This window comes from Denticeps clupeoides, chromosome 16, assembly GCF_900700375.1.
Source record: "Denticeps clupeoides chromosome 16, fDenClu1.1, whole genome shotgun sequence".
NCBI classification, from domain to species: Eukaryota; Metazoa; Chordata; class Actinopteri; order Clupeiformes; family Denticipitidae; genus Denticeps; species Denticeps clupeoides.
In genome coordinates this window covers 18005235-18026347 of record NC_041722.1, presented here as the reverse complement: position 1 = coordinate 18026347, position 21113 = coordinate 18005235, and the positions used below count along the sequence as shown (strand labels likewise).

Below are 21113 nucleotides of genomic sequence, written 5' to 3'. Positions count from 1 at the left end.
CACACACACACACACACACACACACACACACACACACACACACACACACACTTCTGCTTTGACACTGGTGACAGTGAAGCTAATGCTCGCTGAACGCTGTTCGTTACTTCGTTTTAACTTTGCTCATTGTTCATTTATGAAGTAAACCGGCCCGGTTTAGTATGTTTTTCGCCAACTTCACCGTCTGGTTCATTAGCCGCAATGCACCAGCGGCGGCGGCGGCGCTGCGCTGCGCTGCACAAAATGCAGCTTCACTGCAGCTTCCCTATAGAAAATAATGAATTCTGTGGAACAGGCTCGTTCAACTGGCCGTTCACCTTTCATGTATATTATTGGTTATCTTTTTTTTTTTTTTAAACAAATCTCCCTGTGTTTAATGCAATGGCAAATCAGTCTTCTTAATGACCATGTTTATGGGCGCTTTTGGTGTTGCCATGCCATGTGAAGAGTATTATTCGGAGACGGTGACTGAGACGCTCAGCAGCATGGCCGGACTCGGACTCTGTAGCAGGGTGTGGAACCTTCACGCTGCCTGTCCTGCTGCACTAACACCGGCTGCGTTTGACCCCTGCATGGCGCCGCGCTATTTCCCACCCCTGTGGATCTGGCGCTTTTGATGTGGAACTCACCTTCTCCCGCGCCCGTCTTCTTGTCCCTCAGCCTCAGTCTGGAGGGCCTGGCCGTGGACGTGCGGGACGGCAAACGCTGGGAGCAGCAGGCCGCTCCGGCCCAGCAGGGCGGTGGCGGCGGGCGGCAGGAGAGCGAGGACCGGGGCTCTCTGGTCTCGCTGACGGAGGAGGAGCACGAGTCGGACCTCGGGGACTGCAGCAGCCTGGACAGTCAGGTAGGTTCGCCGGGCCTCGGCTCTGGATCTCGGCCGCCATCAGCCAGTGTATTTATAACCCGTTTCTCTCCCAGAAGTCACGGCGCTATCGACCCACGAGGCGATCCTCACCTTCCTTGTCACTCACCAAATCAGTGTCCTTGCTCTCCATCAGTGGAAAGGACATCGACGGTGAGTCCGCCTCAGTCAGTAGGTCTGGACACACCTCTTCACATATGTCTTCAACATTCATCTTCATGGTGTTGTGTGAAAGGTTCACGTGTTGGTTCGGTAGTTTTGTCCCAGATCAGAATCAGAATTGAATTTTATTCCCAGTGTGTTTACGGGAGAAAAACCTTGTTGTAATGATGCAATAAAAAATATCTCCGTACGTATATCTTAATACTTTGCACAGACCTGAATACACGCACACGTACACAATAAAATACAAGAAATTATATATAATATATTTCTTGTATTATTACTTCACCAAGAAATTAAGTAAACAGCTCTCTGTTTGTGAAACTGTGCTTTATAAATACATACTTACATTCATAAACTGTTGTATATGCACAACTGTGCTGGAAATGTCCTTGTCTTCCATAAAAAAACATTTAAGTTAATATCACAAATAAAAACTCACTGACCAATTTAGAAATAACGATCTGGTCAAACCCACGCTCCGCTTCACGGCGCCTGATTTTATTGCTTGCTCAGTCAGTGCAACTGTTTTCAGAGCTGCTAAAATAACTGTAAAGGGTTTTCTAAAAGTGAACGGAGCTTTTTCTTCAGGGTTAATGAACGCCGCATCATTCCATTGGAACTTAAGACTTAATTGTTGCTGATAAAGTTCCTCTCTGTATGAATGCAAATATTCCATCGTTAAGAGACATTTCCAGCCGCCAGAGTCATTTACAACATCAACAATGTCTGGATGAGTTTTGCTCAATTTGATATTATTATAGTGCTCAATAGGTCTGTTTTCTATCTGTATTTGTACCTTATTGCAGTTTTTTTTTTGCATCACAAATAATCAGATTTAGGCTATTGCTGTTAAACCCGACACTTATTGGCTTAATGCTATAGACATAATTCTCCCAGACTGGATTCACTTTATGGAAGCACATTAATGGCCACAACTCTCCATGAAATCCTGATTTATGGAACCGTGGGCTCAGCCGCTGTTCCGCAACGTGAATCCAGGTTTATTTGTTCCTCTTCCCACCACCTCGCCTGTGAGAGACACGAGCTTCCCCGCCCATGTGTGTCCGAGTTCAAGATCCCTCGGTCCGTCTCTTATCTAACTCAAACGTGCTCTTGGTCTCTTTATGCCCACCGGAATGGCAGCTGTAGGACGCGTTCGCCAAAAGAGACGAATTTCCTTCGCCTTCAACCTCTCTCCGTTGCTTTCCAAACCTAAAACCGTCTTTTCTTACCCCTCGTCATCCAGTGATGATGATGATGACGACGACCGCTTAAGTGAGTAATGTACGATAGAGAACCAAGAAACACAAACGCACACACACTTGGCTATAAAACGAAGAGCGGGTCCAAATGTATTTTATTTTTTATTTAAGGAGAATAGTGTGTACATGTGGCAAACGGTGACTGGCACCGCCTATGTGGTGCTTGGGGTGGTCTTGTTAATAAGAGTGTTGCTGGATGATGATTGGCCGTGTCTCTGTGCAGGTTTAAGCTCGTTCTCCAGCACGTCTGCCTCACTGGGCTACAGGTGAGGCTAACCGTTGATTTGGCATCTGAGACGTTTATCTGGGACTTTGCGGTTCTGAACCTTCTCTGCTCTCTCTCTCTCTCTCTCTCTCTCTCTCTCTCATCGCCCAGAATTACAGAGGAGGAGCCCCTGGAAGGGAAGGGTGGAACAAAAGTCAGCCGCACCTTCAGTTACCTCAAGAGCAAAATGTACAAGAAGACCAGGGTAAGGTCACAAAAAAAAAACAAGGCCTAGGCTCCATAACACCGCTGAAGGTGTGCTGTGGTATCTGGCATCACTGTAATTTCCTCCATGGTTTGCACTTTTTTTCCTAACGCACCCCACAGATGCCGAATTGAATTGCGTGAACCTCACACGTTCCTCGAACTGTTCCTTTCGGGGCAGTGGTGGCCTAGCGAATAAGGGAGTGGACCAGTAATCGGAAGGTTGTCTGTTCAAATCCCCAAGGCGCCACCTAGGTGCCACTGAGCAAAGCACCATCCCCCCGGGCGCCTTTCATGGCTGCCCACTGCTCAGAAAGGGTGATTGTTAAAAGCAGAGGACACATCACATCAGTTTCAAATCTACTGAATCATACTGAATTGCGTTTATTGGCCAACTATGAACACATACAGGGAATTTCATTCTGGCCAGTGGTGGCTCTCAAGCACAATGGTATAAAGCAAAGGAAATATACAATATACACTAAAATACAACGATTACAAATTGCTGAGATAATACAGGTGTCCATAAAGCACAATAGTGAAATGGTAACAGTTCAGCTGTATAGGAAGGTGAAAAAAAACTCTGTTAGCTGGTCCTGGTCTGCGGGCTTCTTTATCGTCTGCCAGAGGGCAGCACATCAAACAGTTTGTGTCCAGGATGTGAGGGGTCTGTGATGATCTTCCCTGGCTGTTTCCTGGTTTGTGAGAGGTTCTGGAGGGCAGGGTGATCTTTTCTGCCTTCTGTACCAGTGCGGTTCGGTGGCTCCTTCATACCAGACTGTGATGGAGGAGCACAGGACGGACTCAAGTGCAGTTAACATGACTTGTTATGTAGTGCAGTGATGTTTCTACTGTCAAAATGTGTATAATTTACCCTCAGTTGACCTGTACATATCACTTTTGGCTGCTGTTGCTGTTTTATTTGCATTTGTGTATTATGTTTTTGCTTTTTTGGCTTTGAAATGATGCCCTACAAGTATCTGTGTAGGTTGAAGGTGGGAATAATACAACCACTTTGCCTGTTTTGGCTGATCGGCGTTTGTGCGCGTGTTACATTGTGATTGCAAGTGTGTGTTAGAAACAGCAAAGTTTGAAAAAGCTCTGAGGATCTCCGTAGCTTTAGGTGTGAAGTAATTGTTTATCTCCAAGAACTGGATGAGAAGTTGAGCAGGAAGATGACACAGATGTCAATGTGTGTGTGTGTGTGTGTGTGTGTGTGTGTCATATTCTTTACTAATGAGTCTAAAACTCAGAACTGTTGTTCTTACTGAAGTGTACATGCTGTCATAAACCTGTCATAGTACTGCAGTTAGAGAATTTTATTTATCTTTGATTTCCAACAAACACAGTCACAGAGTGTGTGTGTGTGTGTGTGTGTGTGTGTGTGTGGGGGGGGGGGGGTTACATTAGTCTTCACGTCTGCAGGCTGCCTGAAAAACAGACGGGGCATGTCGACGTTGTTCCTCAGACGTGTTTTTGGTCAGTGGGAGGGAGCTGTAACTCCCAGCATGCTTTGCTCCGACTCTCACTTCCCCTCTCCTGCGGGCAAGCCGCTTGGGATCTGACGCCGCGCAGACGGGGCTCCATGTCGAGATGCTGTGCAGGAAGTTGTTGGAGGTGCAGGGCTACGTGAAGCTGAAGGCTCCCCGGGGGAAGGAGGTAGAGTGGGCCGGTGGAGTTAGTTGGATTTTCTTTGTACGTGTTTTTTCGCGGTTCTATGATGTCTGTTATCGATGTTCGGCACTCTATTAGCAGGAGAGAGGAGGGTAAGTGTCTCGATTTAAAGTTATACCGATGAGGAAATTAAACATGTTTGTTCCGCAGCCGTCTACTCGGCCATTGTTGTAACTGGGAAGTTGCAGCAGATGTCAGGAGAACCCGGGTGAAATGATGTTTCTGGGTTTAAATCGCTGTCCTTTCGCCATTTACGTTGGGTGGTGCGATTCGTCTTGCCGGTGGCCCATCTTTTTGGTTGCTGCTCTGCTGCACAGGAGAAGGAGAAGGAGAGGAGCAAGGAGAAGGAGGCCAGGGAGAAGGAGCGGAGGACGGTGAACGGCCACCTCTTCAGCCCCGTCTGCTACCTCCAGCCGTCACTCTGCCCGCAGTGTCACAAAGCGCTCAGCACCAAGGAGGCCTTCCTCTGCACCAGTAAGTCTCCACCCGCTGAGCCAGATAAGAAGTGCCACTCTTTCTGCGTGCAGAGCGCGCTGCGCAGCGGTGAAATGTCGATTTATCGATTCGCCGGCCGTAAACGGGCGCATCCTGGCCTTGTCGGGGGGTTCGCCTCGTGCCAAGCGCACGTCTAAATGCCAAAAAAAACCCAATGAAATGTGCACGGCAGTTAACAAGCAGCTAAGTGTTGGGCCCCGGGAGGATGTTGGCCGTTTCACAATGTGTGTGCAACAGCCAGAAGAGGAAAGCGTTGCGCCCTACTTCCCCTTAGTCGGCCAGCTCGGCGGGGCCGGCCGTCTGTCCGCCGCCTCGCCGCCTCGCGGTGCTTGTTGGAGCTTCCTGTCCATTTGCATCATGTTGTCCAGCTGCTGCCTCCACACTCTGATGTCACCGGGAGGAGCCTGTAGGCATGATTAAACGGCTCTCACACGCCCTGCTTGCTAAAACGTGACACGCCCAGGTGTAGCATCTCCACCCTTCCCCCTCCAAACTCCCTACGTGACCACGAGCGGTGGTTAATTCTAGATGTTTCCTGCAGGTGGGACGTGTCTGTCTGATGAGTCTTACCTGGATTGCCTCTCTCTGTTTCAGACTGCAATGTTTGTGTTCACAAGGGCTGCAGGGAAAACCTCCCTCTTTGTGCCAAGGTAAAAATGAAGGTAATTCTTTTTTTTAAAAAATGGTAACAAAACTAGATCATTTCGAAAGAAAGAAAAAAATACCAGCAAAAGTCCCGAGAGCCTCGTTGCCTGACGCGCTTCTTCCTTTTTTTACTCCTCCTGCATAAACAGCAGACCTCCGTCCCCGACTCCGCCATCATGCCGTCTGTCACGCTTAGATCCAAAAGTACGTCTCCTCACCATGCACACATTTTGAAGTAGAATGAAGTTCCACTGTGTAAATACTTTGCGCTCAGCGTTGACTCTGCATTTGTGCCCGTGTGTGTAAACGTGTGTGTGTGTGTGTGTGTGTAGCCTTGGGGACACGGGAGAGGCCGAGGTCGGCCATATTTGCCCCGGAAGACAGCTCCCTGATGCTGCCCCCACGGAGACACACCCTCATGCCCTTCAACAGCACCAACCTGTCCAAGAGCATCTCCATCAGTAACATTGCAGGGTGAGTTCCACGCAAAGCCTTAATACATTCAAATGCGTATGTTCTCTATGACCGCTAGAGCATTCAAAGGAGCCAGACTTTGGTTCGAAAAGCAGCATTAAACGAGTCACATTATTAGCATCTTCACGCTGATGTTGTCCCCCCTCCACACAGGCCGGTGTTTGATGACATCTCCCTGAAAGGCCTGAGGTACCTGTCCCAGTCCACAGACTCCCTCAACAAGCCCAGCAAGGTTAATGAGTCCACCGAGTCTCTGATAGACGAAGGTGAGCTGACGGAAGGAGCCCTCGGGTTTACACGAACCGTGTCAGCGCTACGGCTGGCGTGGCCACGTTCCATCTTCTTCTGATGTTGTAGTATTTCATTTGAACAAAAAATTTTTTTTCATGCCGTAATGGGTTCGTAACCATCCCTCACTGTTTCTTCAAGGGACTGAGATGATTGACAGCCTGTTCATGGGAGAGTTTGAGGCAGATGCGAAAGAGCTTGAGGCGGACGCCTGGAGTGTCACCGTGGATGAGAAATTCCTGAAACGGCTCAAGAAGGAAGTGATCCAACGGCAGGACGTCATCTACGGTGCGATGATCGATTGATTGATTTATGATTTGATGCTGGTTGGTTTTTGTGAAAATGCCCTGCCTGATATGTCTTGCTGATGTCACCCAGAACCTTTAAGAACTTCTAGCTTCTTTCAATTTTTGGTCCCATCGTTCAGAGATGCGACTCTTTCATTTCTCCCTGACTCATACGGTGTTGTCATTTCTTTTCTTCTTGTCCTCTTTCCTCATCACTTCCCCCTCTAATCTCGGAATTCTACCTTCTTCCTGTACACCTTCTCTTCGCCGTCTTTGCAGTTTTTACTCAAACATCACTTCCCTCTTTGAAAAATGTTTTTTTTGTCTTGGTTTTATTTTTCAAGGGATTCTCAGTTAATTTCTATTACTACTTCTATTACCTTGCTTTAATATTTTAAACTGTTACAGAGACAAGTGTGGGAAATAATCTGAAAGGCCGTGGAATTTCACTCTGGGCAATAAAGTTGCTCTCTGTCACCACTTGAATTGAACAAGCGCCAGCCAACCAAATCCATTTATGCCATTTTCAGTTGTGATTATTGTAAGCAGCTATGTGAGAAACAAGAAATGATCTTTGTTCATTTGTAATTCCTTGTTTCACTTTTTTTTTTATATCTCATCTGTTATTGTAGTATTTTTATTAGTCAACATGTTTGTATATCATGTATATTTTTATATTATTACTATTTTTTATGTTTGAAAGGCACTTTCTAAATAAAGCTGCTTTTACCGCTCCCATGCAGAGCTCATCCAGACGGAGCTGCACCACGTTCGGACGTTACGGATCATGGCGGAGGTGTACGTTAAAGGCCTGCTGAAGGAGGCCCAGCTGGAGCCTCCGATGGTGGATAGGATGTTTCCTGTGGTGGAGGACCTGCTGGAGCTGCACACGCACTTCCTGTTCTGCCTGCTGGAGAGGAGGAGAGAGGCGCAGCAAAGCACCAAAGACGGCAGCTTCCTCATAGGCCGGATCGGAGACGTCCTGGTGAACCAGGTGAGGGAACTCGCCTGATGGGGGGAAAAAAACGTAGCACCTTCGTTCCTCTACGTGTTTTCAGTACATCTCTGTGACCTTCCTCCAGTTCTCCGGGTCCAACGCAGACACCATGAAGAGGGTGTATGGAAAGTTCTGCAGCCGGCACACCGAGGCCATCAACTTGTACAAAGAGCAGCACGCCAAAGACAAACGCTTCCAAGTGTTCATCAAGGTAAGGCGTGAGGTGATCACATCACAAGTAAATATCATCTGTGGTTTCGTAACAATGGCACCTGGCAGTGGGCGTGGTCTATTGGGCAGTAAGTCACGGTTTTGTCCTTGAAGTTGGAAGGGAATATGTTGGAATGTTTGGGCATGTTCAAGGAAAATGGTTCAAGGAACACAAAAATAAGGGTTGAGGTGTTAACTTGGGGTCTCCAAATTCTCCAGGTCTCAGTCCAACGTCTGATACCACATCACAATGTATGACTCCTGAACAAATGCAATTCTTTCTTTTTTTTTTTTTTTGTTGTTCAGAAAACAATGGGAAGCAGCGTGGTGCGAAGGATGGGCATCCCAGACTGCATCCTGCTGGTGACCCAGAGAATAACTAAGTACCCGGTGCTGCTGCAAAGGATCCTCCGCCACACTGGAGGTGAGCAGAACCTCAGTCCAACATCTGCTTCATCTGTGTCAATGTTTTTTGTCACAGCACAGCACACGGTGACACAACATTTAACCCATCACCCTTAGTGATCAGTGGTTGGCCATGAAAGGCGGAGCAGTGTGTGGGGACGGCACCTTGATCAAGGGGACCCCAGTGGCACCTTGACGGTTTGGGATTCAAAGCCTCAACCTTCCGGTTACGAGTCCGCTTTCTTACCCGCTGGGCCACCGCTGCCCCTACCAGATGAAGAGCCAGTAGCTCTGTAGTGTAAAGCGTCTGGAGGTGCAGAACCTGGCCGCTGTCGTCCACGTGAGGGACCTGACTGACCCGACTGACCTCGGTGCAAATCACATGCAAACCACAGCGGTGTAATGTTTGGGGCGAGGGCCACGCCCTGATGTCTCGGCAGCATTATCAGAGTTTCTGATCGCTGGACGCTTGTGTGTACTGGTGCTGATGTCGTGTTTACGGGTGCACTTTACGTAAGTGTGTCTGCGCGTTCACTGGTTGTGATTGTTAAAATGTAAATTCTATTGTGTTTTTATGGGTCCGCAGTAGTACACTTGTGTGTGTGTGTGTGTGTGTGTGTGTGTGTGTACAGCAATCGTAATTCGTGCAGTTGTGTGCTTTATAGTGTATTGTGGGGTGTGTGTGTGTGTGTGTGTGTTCTGGGTTCGATTCAGTTATGTGCAGTGTAGTAAGTGTGTTTGTGTGCATAGATGAATTGTTAGGCGATATCATATTATTATATTATTGTTTCCATATGTACTCAAGGATACTCCATGTCCATACCAGACACGGACGACGCCCTGATTTGTTCCACTCCGTTTTCTTTTCCACTTCATTGTAAACGTCACAAAGGTTCTTGGTATTTAAATTTACGACTAACATATTTAGTCGTAAATGTTTGAATTGTTAAGGAAGCGGCCCCGTAATCAGAAGGTTGCCGGTTCGAATCCTGGTCCGCCAAGGTGCCACCGAGCAAAGCACCGTCCCCACACACTGCTCCCCGGGCGCCTGTCATGGCTGCCCACTGCTTACCAAGGGTGATGGTTAAAAGCAGAGGACACATTTCGGTGTGTCACCGTGTGCCGTGCTGCAGTGTTTCACAATGACAATCACTTCTTCTTCTTCTAATTGTATGACTGCGTGTGCATGTTATATATATGTATGTATTCATGTGCGTGCGCAGATAAAGAGGAAGACCACCCGTACCTGAGCGACTCGCTGCGCCTGGTGAAGGAGGTGATCGCCGTGGTGGACGGCAAGGTGAGCGAGCACGAGAAGAAGCGGCGGCTGAAGGACATCCACGGCCGGATGGACAGCAGGTCCATCATGAGGATGAGGAGCGGGCAGATGTTCGCGCGCGAGGACCTGGTGCGCGGGCGCAAGCTGCTGCGCGACGGGCCGCTGCAGCTTAAGAACAGCGCGGGGAGGTTTAAGGGTGAGGCCTGCATGCAGAACATCGACACAAATCAAACGCTTCACGCCGCGGCCCAGGTCCGCAGACCAGGAAAAAGTCGAAACGTTTTAGTCTTTTTAATTGTTTTAGAGCTTACTTCGGGGCATGTGCAGGCACGGTTGTCTTTCGTTAAAACGAAAAGGTTTGTTCCACATGTAGTCATGCAAGCGTAGACATCTGCTTACAACTTGAAGGTCTGACCAGTTTTATTGGCGTTTACGTAACCGCTCGTTTTTTTTTTTTTTTTTTTTTTTTGGTCCTGCAGATGTGCAGGCTCTGCTGCTCTCCGACGTTCTGGTGTTCCTTCAGGAGAAGGACCAGAAATACGTGTTCGCCTCCCTGGTATGTTGCCGATTAGCCGAACTGCCTTTTCCCGCTCCGTTCCGTGCCTCTGCTAAGATTTTCCTAACCACCCCCCCCCCCCCCCGCCGACACGCGGCTGTGGTGCTGCACGGCCCCCGCCGCGCAACCCTGCTCTGCCTGCCTGCCGGCGGCTCCGAGGCTCCGGCCTCCAGCAGGGATCCTGGCGCTGGCCCGTTCTTCACCAATTACGCAGCTTCCTGCTGCTGCTGCTGCCGCCCCACAACGGGCTTTTTCGCTTCTTTCTTCGTGCTAAATTGCCCAGAACTTCACCGATGCTCCAGAATACTCCCGGTTCTGAGCACGTGGGTTCCCCTCCTTCCACTCACTCCCCTCCCCTTCCTCTCTCATCAGGACCAGCGCGCCACCGTCATCTCCCTGCAGAAGCTGATCGTGCGCGAGGTGGCCAACGAGGAGAAGGCTCTGTTCCTGATCACAGCCGGCACGGACAAGCCGGAGATGGTGGAGGTGCACACGGCTTCCCGGGAGGAGCGCAACGCCTGGATGCAGCTCCTTCAGGACGCCATGCAGTCCATGTGAGTAGCGGAGACGGGAATAAGCTGCTCTCCTGCATTCCCGGTGATGCTGAGAGCTTTTCTGACCGCTGGGCTTGGGTCTGCCTCACAGAGAGAAGGACGAGGATGAAGGGATCCCCAGCGAGACGGAGGAGGACAGGCGGCTGATGGAGAGCAAAGCCAAGGAGATACGAGGTATGCTGCCCACGGAGGAGGAAAAAAAAACGAACTCAGCCAAACTGAGTTTTTCCATTTCAAAAGACTCTATTATCTTCAAAAAGGGCCTTATTATTATCTGAATGGAAGGTTAAATATGTAATAAAAGTAGCAAGGATCAAACGGAACTGAATAATAATAATAACACTCTCTCTCTCTCTCTCTCTCTGGCGTCAGACATGCTTCAGAAGAAGGATGAGGAGATAATGGCCCTGCTGCAGGAGAAGATGAAGCTCTTCCATGACATGTGTGATTGCAGCTCTGCGGGCGACGGAAGCCCTGCTGTCAAGATGATGTTCCGCGCCTCCAGCAGCGATGTGCCTAAAGGGGAGCCGCTCATGAAGGATGCTATGAAGGAGGGTCAGAGGCTCTTTTACTTTCTTTCTTTCTTTCTTTCCTTGACGTTGAGAATCATGGCAAAAAGACATTCTTCACCCCGGGCTCTTTAAAAGCTCATTTCCCAAGCTAATGTCCCCACCGGCCCCGCGGCTAAGCGAGTTAGCGTAATGAGGTTAGCGACCGTCGTCTCCTGTGTCTTGCTTTGTTACAGTGGAGATGTTGCAGATGCTGGTGAACGGCAGTCTGGGGGCAGCTGTGGGCCAGCAGGTGGCCCAGGAGATGATGGGCGGCGTCGGGCCGGTCAGTCTGCCGCGCAGGGCGGAGACCTTCGGAGGATTCGACAGCCACCAGATCTCCAAACGTAAGAAACCGTCTTCTCAAGCGCCGCCTTCACTCTTGGAGGAGGTGAGCCCGCGCGAACGTCTCTGGCTGCTTTCTCCTCAGACGGAGGTAAGGAGGAGGGCGAGGACGCAGCAGATCTCCGACGGACCGAGTCGGACAGCGTTCTGAAGAAGGTGAGGGCAGTAGGAGAGGGATGCCGAGCGTGTAACGTATTGACAGGATGGGGTTTAAATAGTCCAGCATGAGAAAGTAGGGTGTGTGAGCGCTGTCAATCATGCAAACAGGCTCCTCCCCTTAATTATTACTATTATAATTTTTTTTTTTTCCCCTTCATAATTTCAGAATCTCAAAGTTCTCCTTTTGGGTGTCAGAAATAATTACACATAGTCCTGGCCCTAACAAATTTAGAACCCCTAGATTTTAGGTGGTGCCCCTTTGCACCCCGAGGCGCAAATTATTTATTATTGTTATTATTATTACTACTGCTTAATATTTACATTACATTTACAGCATTTATCAGACACCCTTATCCAGAACGACTTACAGTCAGTAGTTACAGGGACAGTCCCCCCCTGGAGACACTCAGGGTTAAGTGTCTTGCTCAGGGACACAATGGTAGTAAGTGGGATTTGATCCTGGGTCTTCTGGTTCACAGTATTACCCACTAGGCTTCTACCACCCCTAATAGGATTAACTAAGCAGGTCAATTCTTGTGGCTTTGTTTTTTATTTTCCATATTGAGACACATTAATATCAACTAGTTTTAATAATAGTGGAATGTTATACTTTTTTTTTTTTTTTTTTCCTCTGTTTGGGGCTCCCCCTTGATTGATGCCACCCTTTGCATTTGCTTGTATCACCTATGCCACTGGCCGGCCCACCAACAAAACGTTAGTTCTTCCTCTGAAAGCCACGTCCTGTTTCTGTTCGTCTTCATGATTTTCAGAAGCAATGCTTCGTCTTCCGTGTTATTTGTCAGAGGAGCCATCCCTACAGAACATCCGTTGGTGATCTTCCTCAGGCCCCCGGAGTCCTCACGATCGGTCCGGGCCGATCCGCGCGGATGGGGGCATTAAGGGTGTTGGTGTTTTCAGAGCCGCTCCCTCAGATAAACCCTGTGGCTCAGCAGGAGGATTGGAGCGTTGGTTACAGTGGGGGGTGGGGGGGGGTGCGCGCCTGGCGCCACCGGGGGGGGCGAATAGACTGTGGGGTCGGGGCGAGGGCCTGCGCTGCTTCAGGTGCGCTGAGATTCAGGTCCTGACACGCTTTCTACTTTTTACAGGGCGGCAACAACAGCCTGCTGCTCTTACTCAGGAGGAACAGTGAGGTGAGAGCAGAGGATTATTGAACACACACACACTATAAGGATGGCCAGAGATTCCATTGGTTGTACATCACAATTATTCGCAGATGAATGTGTGAAAGTCATATTTTATCATACCTAAAGAGTCAGTTTCACGTTGAAGAATTGTCTCTTTTCATCCTTTGGTCCAGAGCGAGGCTTAATACATCAACAGGATCATGAAGCTGATCATTACATTTATAGACAATGCATCTTCAGCATCTTCAATGCACGTAAATGCATTATATCCAACAGGAAAGGGACAGAACCACAAACATCACTGACCTGGATTTAGGCTGCACTGTTGCCGGATTGGATCATTTTGAATTTGATATTTAAGTAAAAATGGTCAAGAGCAGGTGTCCTTAAGGTGTTTTTTTTTTTTTTTTTTTTTTTTTTATTAGAATTAGAGCATAGGCAATAGCAATATTCTCAAAAGGTTACAAAATAAAACAGCTCAAACTCTCAAACCTAAACAACCAAACAGAAGAAAAAGGATAATAATAATAAAAAAAATATATATATTGATACATACATACACATTCAGATATACCCAAAAAAAATAAATAAATAAAAATAAAAAAGAGGGGAGAAAAAAAAAAAACACAAAACAAACCAAAAGAAAAAAAAAAGCAGCCTACAATCCACCCCCAACATCAACCTATACAAAAATAAATAAATAAGTAAATACATTTAAAACCACTTCTGCAGAGCTCCACCGAGATGCGGACTGTATCACCCAGGACCAGAAGGGAAATTCTTATTCTTAACCAGATCAAGGAAAGGACCCCATATCTTTTTAAATGTCTTAAGGGTCCTTAAGGTGTTTGATTCAGTCGAGGAACCTTTACATAAGTTAGGTCGAATAGGTCGATTTTCAGAAGACTCTGGAAAATGATTAAAGTTCTGTCCATCTATGTGGCGTTCTGATGATTTTTTGGAAAATTTTTGGAGTTTTAATTTCAGCGTTGAACTCCCAGTAAATTCTTCTTCCTTTTCTTCTGTCATCCAGCACATTCTCCAGAGTGTAACCAACCTCCATGACCTCCTGGCATCTCTGCAGGTCAGTCTGAGTTGAGTTCTGGGGTTTCAGGAACTTGAGAAGAAGTATGTAAAAACTGTCTGAACGTCTCCAGGCTGTGGTGGTGCAGCAGGACACGGTGATCGAGAACCAGCGGCAGGCCCTGACCGATCGGCAGGCCTCGCGCCCGTCCTCGCGCCCCAACTCCCTGATCGAGCAGGAGAAGCAGCGCAGCATGGAGAAGCAGCGGCAGGAGCTGGCCTCCCTCCACCAGCAGCAGGCCGCCTACGCCGAGCAGCGGCGGCGCCGGGAGCACGACTGGGAGGCGCGGGAGCAGGAGTTCACCGGCCGCGAGGTCCTGCTCCACCAGCAGGAGGAGGAGACGCAGCGGAAGCGGAGCGAGCTGGCGCAGGCGCGCCAGGAGCTGCAGCGGCGGAAGGAGGACTACCAGAGAGACCTGGAGCGGCTCAGGGACGCCCAGCGCAGGCTGGACCGGGACCGAGAGCAGCTGCACCGGGAGGTGGACCGGATGGAGCAGCTCCAGCCGGAGGTGAGGACCGCCTCAGACTGCATCGCAGGGCCTCGTGGAGAACGTTGCTGCGCACCTTCTCCACTTCTACCACTTTCTACACTCATTGCTATGTGTTACCTTATTCAAAAATTCACACACTTCAATTTTTTGAGCATATTTGATCTTCTCACTATTGCCCCTAAGCTTAATTACTAGCCCTCATCTGCCAAACGAACGTATCGCAATGTAACGTAAACTGTTCAAGTGGCCATTTTTCCGGCTCATCACAGGTAGTGGACGTTGCCTAGTGTTTAACACACTCGCCTGTAATCCAGAGGTCAACACAGGTTCAAAACCCCACTTAAGCAGGGACACCCAACCCCTGAGCAAGACACTTGACCCTGAATGTCTCTAGGGGGACCGTCCCGGTCGCTCCCGATATGGATTATAAACGCTGTACCATGTACAAGGCCTCTGTGATTCTACACAGTAAAAGTTGCGGTTGGCGAAAATATTTAATAAGAAGTGATATTCCTCAAAGTCAACTTTTTAATTTTCATCCCACCATATACAAGTACACAAAGAGACGAGATTGATTCACAGTGTGCAAAAAGACACGAGACAGGACAAAGGACATTGTGCATGACCCATAATATTGTGAAGCCCAACAGAGTAGCCACCTATTTTTCGGCCACTATTTTCAAACTGGTGCGAAGCGCAGCACTCCGTGCTAAGCATGGGTATTGTTGGCTAGTGAGCAAGCATGACCTATCGTGATGTAGGGCCATGTTAATGTTTTGGTGGGCAAGGCTCTAAATAGTCCCCCGTTTTATCTGTTACTGAAAATCTATTAATGCCTTTCCCCTTACATTATCGACTAGCTCGCCAGCACCAGTTGGGAAACGTTGCCGCTTAATGATCCAGGTTAGCAACGTGGTGTTAAGCTGCGATGGAGCGGCGGGAAAATATTAAGACGTCGAGAGCTTGAGATCACTTATCTCTCCCGGTGCCACCGCGTCGCTCTGCTTTTACACACTTGTGGAGGAGCAGTTCCATCAGCGTGCTCAGGCAGGGGAGACGGCGAACCGGGGGACCGCAGCTCGGTTAACAGATCAATACCGCATTAATCAGGGCGCCTCTGTTGGTTCTGCTGGCCGGCGGTAAGCGGTTTCGCACCGCGCCGTCGAGTGCGGGTGCTTCATTCCAACCAAAGGCGTCCGGTGTAATGAGCCATGAGGCATTTCGGCTTTGTGACTCAGCTGGATTTTTTTTTTATCAGTGCATGTACGCCGTTGCACCGCTTTTACCGGTTTTGATGATCTCGCACTCATCTAATTCAGCTCAATTTGACTCAAAGTTTGATTTTGAAAGGTTGAGCAATATCAAAATTTCCCGTCTGAAATGTTCTGATCATTTGAAGCTATTTTGGCCCCGTAGTCACATTAAACGGCATGCAAGTAATTCAAATTTCACAGTAATTGGATCACCGGAATCAATCTGAAGGGATTTTGGGGTGGTGAACGTTAAAGAGCGCCGTTGTTCGCGTGTTCTGTGCAGAAGCGCGTGCAGCGGACGCCGTCCAGCACGTCCGACGACTCGCTGCACCTCCAGAGCGGCAGCTCCCTGGAACGAGAGCCCGGCGAGGGCGAGCCCTCCACCGCCCCCAGGAGGAACTCCCTGGGCAGGATGGACTCCAAGACCAAGGGCCGGAACCTGAACCCCTTCAGCCTGAAGAACCAGGGGCCGAGCGGAGACGGGCAGAACCAGATCCCCAGCAGGCTGCTGCAGCTGGCCAAGAGCAAAGACAAGAAGGACAAGAAGAAGAAGAAGAGCAAGACTCCCGCAGGTAGGGTGTCTCCTTAGGGCATCCGGCTACCCAGATCTGGTATGAGCGAGTAGGTCCGGGCTTTCATGCCTTTTATTATTATGGTGTTTTACCTGCTCATGTCTTTCTGATGAATCAGAACCGAACACAATCCTGACTAATCCAAAAACCGTACAATCTTATATGCATGTTCTTAAAATGGCCATAATCATTTATTTCCCACAGTAATGACCCATCTGCTCATGTAAGATAATTAAGTTTGAATATTGTGCTTGATGTTTGCGTAAGTGTAGCCCGTAAGAACAATACAGATGGTCGTACAGCTCTAGGAATGGAGAGAATTTGTAAATGTGCAAGTTGATACGAAAATAATCCACATGTTCAAGACGACTGAACAAAGCGCGTTTGTTGTAACGCACAAGCATTTCGATGTTGAACTAGGGGTGGTAGTAGCCTAGTGGGTAACACACTCGCCTATGAACCAGAAGTCCCAGGTTCAAACCCCCACTTACTATCATCGTGTCCCTGAGCAAGACACTTAACCCTGAGTGTCTCCGGGGGGGGACTGTCCCTGTAACTACTGATTGTAAATCGCTCTGGATAAATGCTGTAAATGTAACTATTTTCACTGTGTACTTTACACATCGTCTCCCCGTGTTGCCGTGGGTTCTCCGGTTTCCTCCCACCTTCGAAAGGCACGTACACTAGTGGATTGGCGACTGTAAATTGACCGAATGTGTGAGTGTGATTGGGACTGGTGTGTGTGTGGGTCGGTTTGACCTGTGGTGTGCAGGCGCCCCGCCTAGAGTTTGTCCCCAGGATGAACTCCGAGTAACAGGACTAAGCGGCTCAGGATAGTGACTGCGTGTGTAGAAGCTTATCGATTCCATGTCATTGCTTTTTGTTGTGTAGAACATCTGAATAAATAGGATTGCCTATAATTCGGTTAATAAGCTAGATTTAAAACGCATATGTTTTACGATAAAGGAACATTTCTCGTAACGAAGAATAAAGCAACATTTCTTGTTCTTGCAGAGTCCCAGCTGCTGCCCCTGACGGAGCCGTCGACTGACGGGGAAATTTTCTACTGCTGAACCACTCCCTGCTTTTCTGTCAACGATGTGGACATTCAAACAACCGAGGGGAAGGATCTTCATCCTCCTCCTCCTCCTCCAGAGTCTCTAAAAGCCCTGCTTTTATCCCGTTTAATGCAGAACGTCAGAGGAAAATCGGTTCCACGTTCCCCTTTTGAAAAATGCCTAATAAAGTGGCCAGTTTAAGCGTTTGCTGTGCCACACACGGAACTGGCTGGGCATTGTCTGTTTCTCCGCGTTACGTTACTCACGAGCTCCATATGTAGAGGCAGTTCACCGCATGTTGTAATGGGTGCATTCAGATGTAGCTATAAAAATATCCAGACTATTTTCACTACTGCAGCACAGTTCTGCTTTATTTTTATAATGCCCGCGCACGGCCACAGGAGGCTGGTTTTATACTACCAGAGTATATTTAGATAAGATGATCAGACAGATTGGTTTTAAAAAAAGTCATTTTTAACCCCCTTTCACGATGGAATTATTTTTTATTTGTGGTTTCATGCCAAGGAGCACTTTAATACATTTTAATGTTGTTATATGTATAGTTCCTTCTTTCCCTTTTGCTTGTACCTGATAACGAAGTCCATTTCTGTCCAGGACCAGCCCTCCTCCATGTTTGTACCTATTGAAAGATCTCAAGACAGGGCACTTTTTTATATATAGCAACTTTACTGTTAATTGATATTAATCATGAGCCAAATCATAATTTGTAGACACGGGGAGGGCATGTCTATGTGTTGCTTAGGCCCAGTGCATGCTGGGATCTGGCTCCTGCTTCCCCAATAGCCACCATTAGGACAGATGATGTATAACTGTATATCCAGCTTTACCTGCAGGACAGGTATCCACCTCACTCAGACCACCAACACACCTTTCAGCAGAAGCTCTCAAGTCAGTCCACTGAGTAAGGCGCCGCCCCGCCTTGTACCATAAAAGCTCGGCGATCCATCTGGCCTGCGGCCCTCAGATTTGTTCAGCTTGATTCGACCCACTAGAGGGCGGTGCGGATCCCAGTATTTGACGTTTTGTTCTTTTCTTTTCTTTTGTTGCCGAGTCTCTGTCCTTTCTGTAGTGCTCATGTTATCGTTTCAGAGGCGTTACGTCAGGATGGAAATAATTGCACCACGGCGGCTCTGCTCCTCCATCCTGTTGTCTCGTAAAGAAAAGGGCAGATCAGTCGCGAAAAGATAACTTTAATATGGCCTTAATTAGCACAGGCCAGATTAGGCCTAATACCCCTTCGTCACAAACATCATCCTGTTTGCTCTGGAGTGCAGCGTCAGGGGGGGATTGCGTGCAGCCTTAACCCGGTGATGGAGGGCAGTAGAACCCATCCACCATGTTCTCAGGAGGTCTTTAGATTTACTCTGTACCTCTGCGTTTCCAGCAACGAACTGTTTGTATTTACTACAAAAAAAGGTACAATTTCTTGTTGAATTGTGTACAAAAGAGCAAAATTAAATGTGTTGTGTACATATTACCTGTGTAAAAATATATATAAAATGTAAAAGTGTGGTGTTTTTTTTTTTTTTTCCTGTTTTGTGGATCTGTGTCCTTGTTTCGATATTTTGTAATGAGGCTTTATTTATCTTTGGTCCTTATGTTTGGAGCTGTAAAGTGTAAAGATGTTTTGTCCTCATTAAAAAAAAATAAATGATAACAGTTTGTGCAAAATTAATTAATTAATTAATTTTGTTACTAGACTGTTTCAGGACTTGAAACAGTGCCCAGTACAGTTTATTAATGTGTATTATTTAATTATACCTCTTTTTATTTTTTATGTTCATGCTTTGGCGAAAACATTTAGTGTAGGGTCAACGAAATCTATGACAAAATATCTGGTGACGAAGATGACACCAAATGAAACGGAAATGCTGGATGTAATGATGTCTATAGCAAAATCTATCATGTAATATTGTTGACAAAAATATTAAATATAGTTAACACAATGTGATTCACAGCACACAGTGCACACAGTGAAATTTGTCCATTTAACCCATCACCCTGAGTGAGCAGTGGGCAGCCATGACAGGTGCCCAGGGAGCAGTGCGTTTTCCTCAGTGGCACCTTCGCGGAATGGGATTCGAACCGGCCACCTTCTGATTACGGGGCCGCTTCCTTAAGCCGCTAGGCCACCACTGCCCCAATATATATCTTGCTGTCGACAAGACAAGACGTTTAATCGCGTTATTATATTGCAGTTTCCTTTATCTCCCATTCGTCACTTTCACAATATGCAACCATTGAATTAATTTGATTTCAGGGTACTTGTGATGGGTCAGCAGATGGCTGGGAGAAAATGCAAAAGTACACTTTCTTGAAATGAAGTAGAAAAGAAAACAATGTGTGTGTTGTACTATATTGACTGCATTGCTAAAAAAAGCGACTAAAATATCATTTTCATTGACTAAAACTAGACTAAAATGACATCGGTTCTTGTTGACTAAAATTTTCATCAGTTAAAATAGTCTAAAGACTAAAATGCTGAAGCTTGACTAGACTAAAATGAGTCGACCAAGCACGCGACCAAGACTGATGAAGACTGAAACGACTAGAGTAAAGCTAAAATTAAACCAGGCAGCCAAAAGCATCTATGGTGGAGTGTGAAGTGTGCTGGTCTTGTGGCTGGTGCAGGCCGACGTTCCCTCTGCTGGTAAAGGCTGCTGATTTGAAGCTCTTTTGTGAGCTGATGTCCTCGTCGGGCCGCCGGCTCTCTGCCTCGTCACTTGCTGCCGGAAGCACACAGTGGTAGTAGCCTAGTGGGTAACACACTCGCCTATGAACCAGAAGACCCAGGTTCGAACCCCACTTACTATCATTGTGTCCCTGAGCAAGACACTTAACCCTAAGTTGCTCCAGGGGGGGGACTGTCCCTGTAATACTGATTGTAAGTCGCTCTGGATAAGGGCGTCTGATAAATGCTGTAAATGTAAATGGAAGGGAAGTGGAGTCCACTTTCACTCCACAGCTTTGGGCTAATTACGTGTTCCGAGTCGTGAAGATTGGCCCAGAGGGTCGGCGCTCGCTGGTCAAGCGTCGCTGGAGCCCGGGGGCGCTTTTGGTGCCAAGACCGGCATCGCGAGTCCAGGCCTCGGATAATTTATGTCGGAGAGTAAATTCCTGCTGTTTCCAGAGAGTTCATTAAGCGCAGAGTCCGGACCTGGGCGTTCAGAAGCCGTCTTCATTACTCACGCGCTCCTAGCGCTCCTGAATTTACGGACCGCGCCGCAGAAACCACAGCAAGAGGCACGGTGACCTTTCATATTAAAACGGATTTTATTATCGAGCACGACGCCGGTGTTTTGAAAATGCGGCAATGTGAATATTTGGAATGAGCTGCATGTTCCAGCGTCAGAATGCGGGTTAAAACGCACACGCACAAAGAGGCTGGACGGTGGGAAGGTTCAGATTTATGACTTCCTGTCTATCTGCGTCAAGGTTGTGGCTGTTCTCTGTGAACGAGCGAAAGGCTGAAATGTCCGGAACGCCCGGCGGAACAAACCGAACACCATTCACACAAACATCTCACGCACAGACATGATACTGCGTTCTCCTCATCGCACACAGTGGCGTCCCCGAACCGACTATACGGCGGGAGAGGCTCTGATGAGAAGATAAGACACATCGGTGTCCCCGTTGGCATCTGTATGTAACCATAGTAAAATAAAATGAAATGTGCAAATAAAAGGTGGGCATTTCAGGAGAATAATTCGGGTGGTGACGCTCTAGCTGGTGAGAAACAGCCAATGAGAGCGCAGGAAACAGGCTGATGACGGGACGAGAGACACAAACTGCCGGAAGACCAAAGAGACCAGTCAG

At 47.8% G+C, this 21113-nt stretch overlaps 1 protein-coding gene across 12 annotated transcripts in view; it reads left to right on the top strand.

Moving 5' to 3' along the window:
* Positions 1-18954, top strand: part of akap13 (A-kinase anchoring protein 13) — a 46313-nt gene extending 27359 nt beyond the window's left edge. For 7 of the 12 annotated variants that reach the window (XM_028956107.1, XM_028956108.1, XM_028956114.1 and 4 more), the window contains 26 exons: positions 661-844; positions 919-1015; positions 2171-2302; positions 2513-2555; positions 2666-2759; positions 4750-4906; positions 5522-5589; positions 5722-5776; positions 5905-6046; positions 6200-6312; positions 6476-6622; positions 7365-7615; positions 7704-7829; positions 8135-8252; positions 9457-9708; positions 9992-10068; positions 10441-10622; positions 10714-10796; positions 10995-11177; positions 11368-11517; positions 11601-11671; positions 12781-12825; positions 13853-13903; positions 13977-14411; positions 15930-16218; positions 17233-18954. In XM_028956107.1, coding sequence (XP_028811940.1) covers positions 661-844; positions 919-1015; positions 2171-2302; positions 2513-2555; positions 2666-2759; positions 4750-4906; positions 5522-5589; positions 5722-5776; positions 5905-6046; positions 6200-6312; positions 6476-6622; positions 7365-7615; positions 7704-7829; positions 8135-8252; positions 9457-9708; positions 9992-10068; positions 10441-10622; positions 10714-10796; positions 10995-11177; positions 11368-11517; positions 11601-11671; positions 12781-12825; positions 13853-13903; positions 13977-14411; positions 15930-16218; positions 17233-17291 — 3604 coding nt within the window. In that variant the 3' untranslated portion in view covers positions 17292-18954. The remainder of the gene's footprint in view (positions 1-660; positions 845-918; positions 1016-2170; positions 2303-2512; positions 2556-2665; positions 2760-4749; positions 4907-5521; positions 5590-5721; positions 5777-5904; positions 6047-6199; positions 6313-6475; positions 6623-7364; positions 7616-7703; positions 7830-8134; positions 8253-9456; positions 9709-9991; positions 10069-10440; positions 10623-10713; positions 10797-10994; positions 11178-11367; positions 11518-11600; positions 11672-12780; positions 12826-13852; positions 13904-13976; positions 14412-15929; positions 16219-17232) is intronic. The other 5 variants (XM_028956110.1, XM_028956112.1, XM_028956111.1 and 2 more) reach the window with 5 other exon arrangements.
* Positions 18955-21113: the final 2159 nt, after the last annotated feature.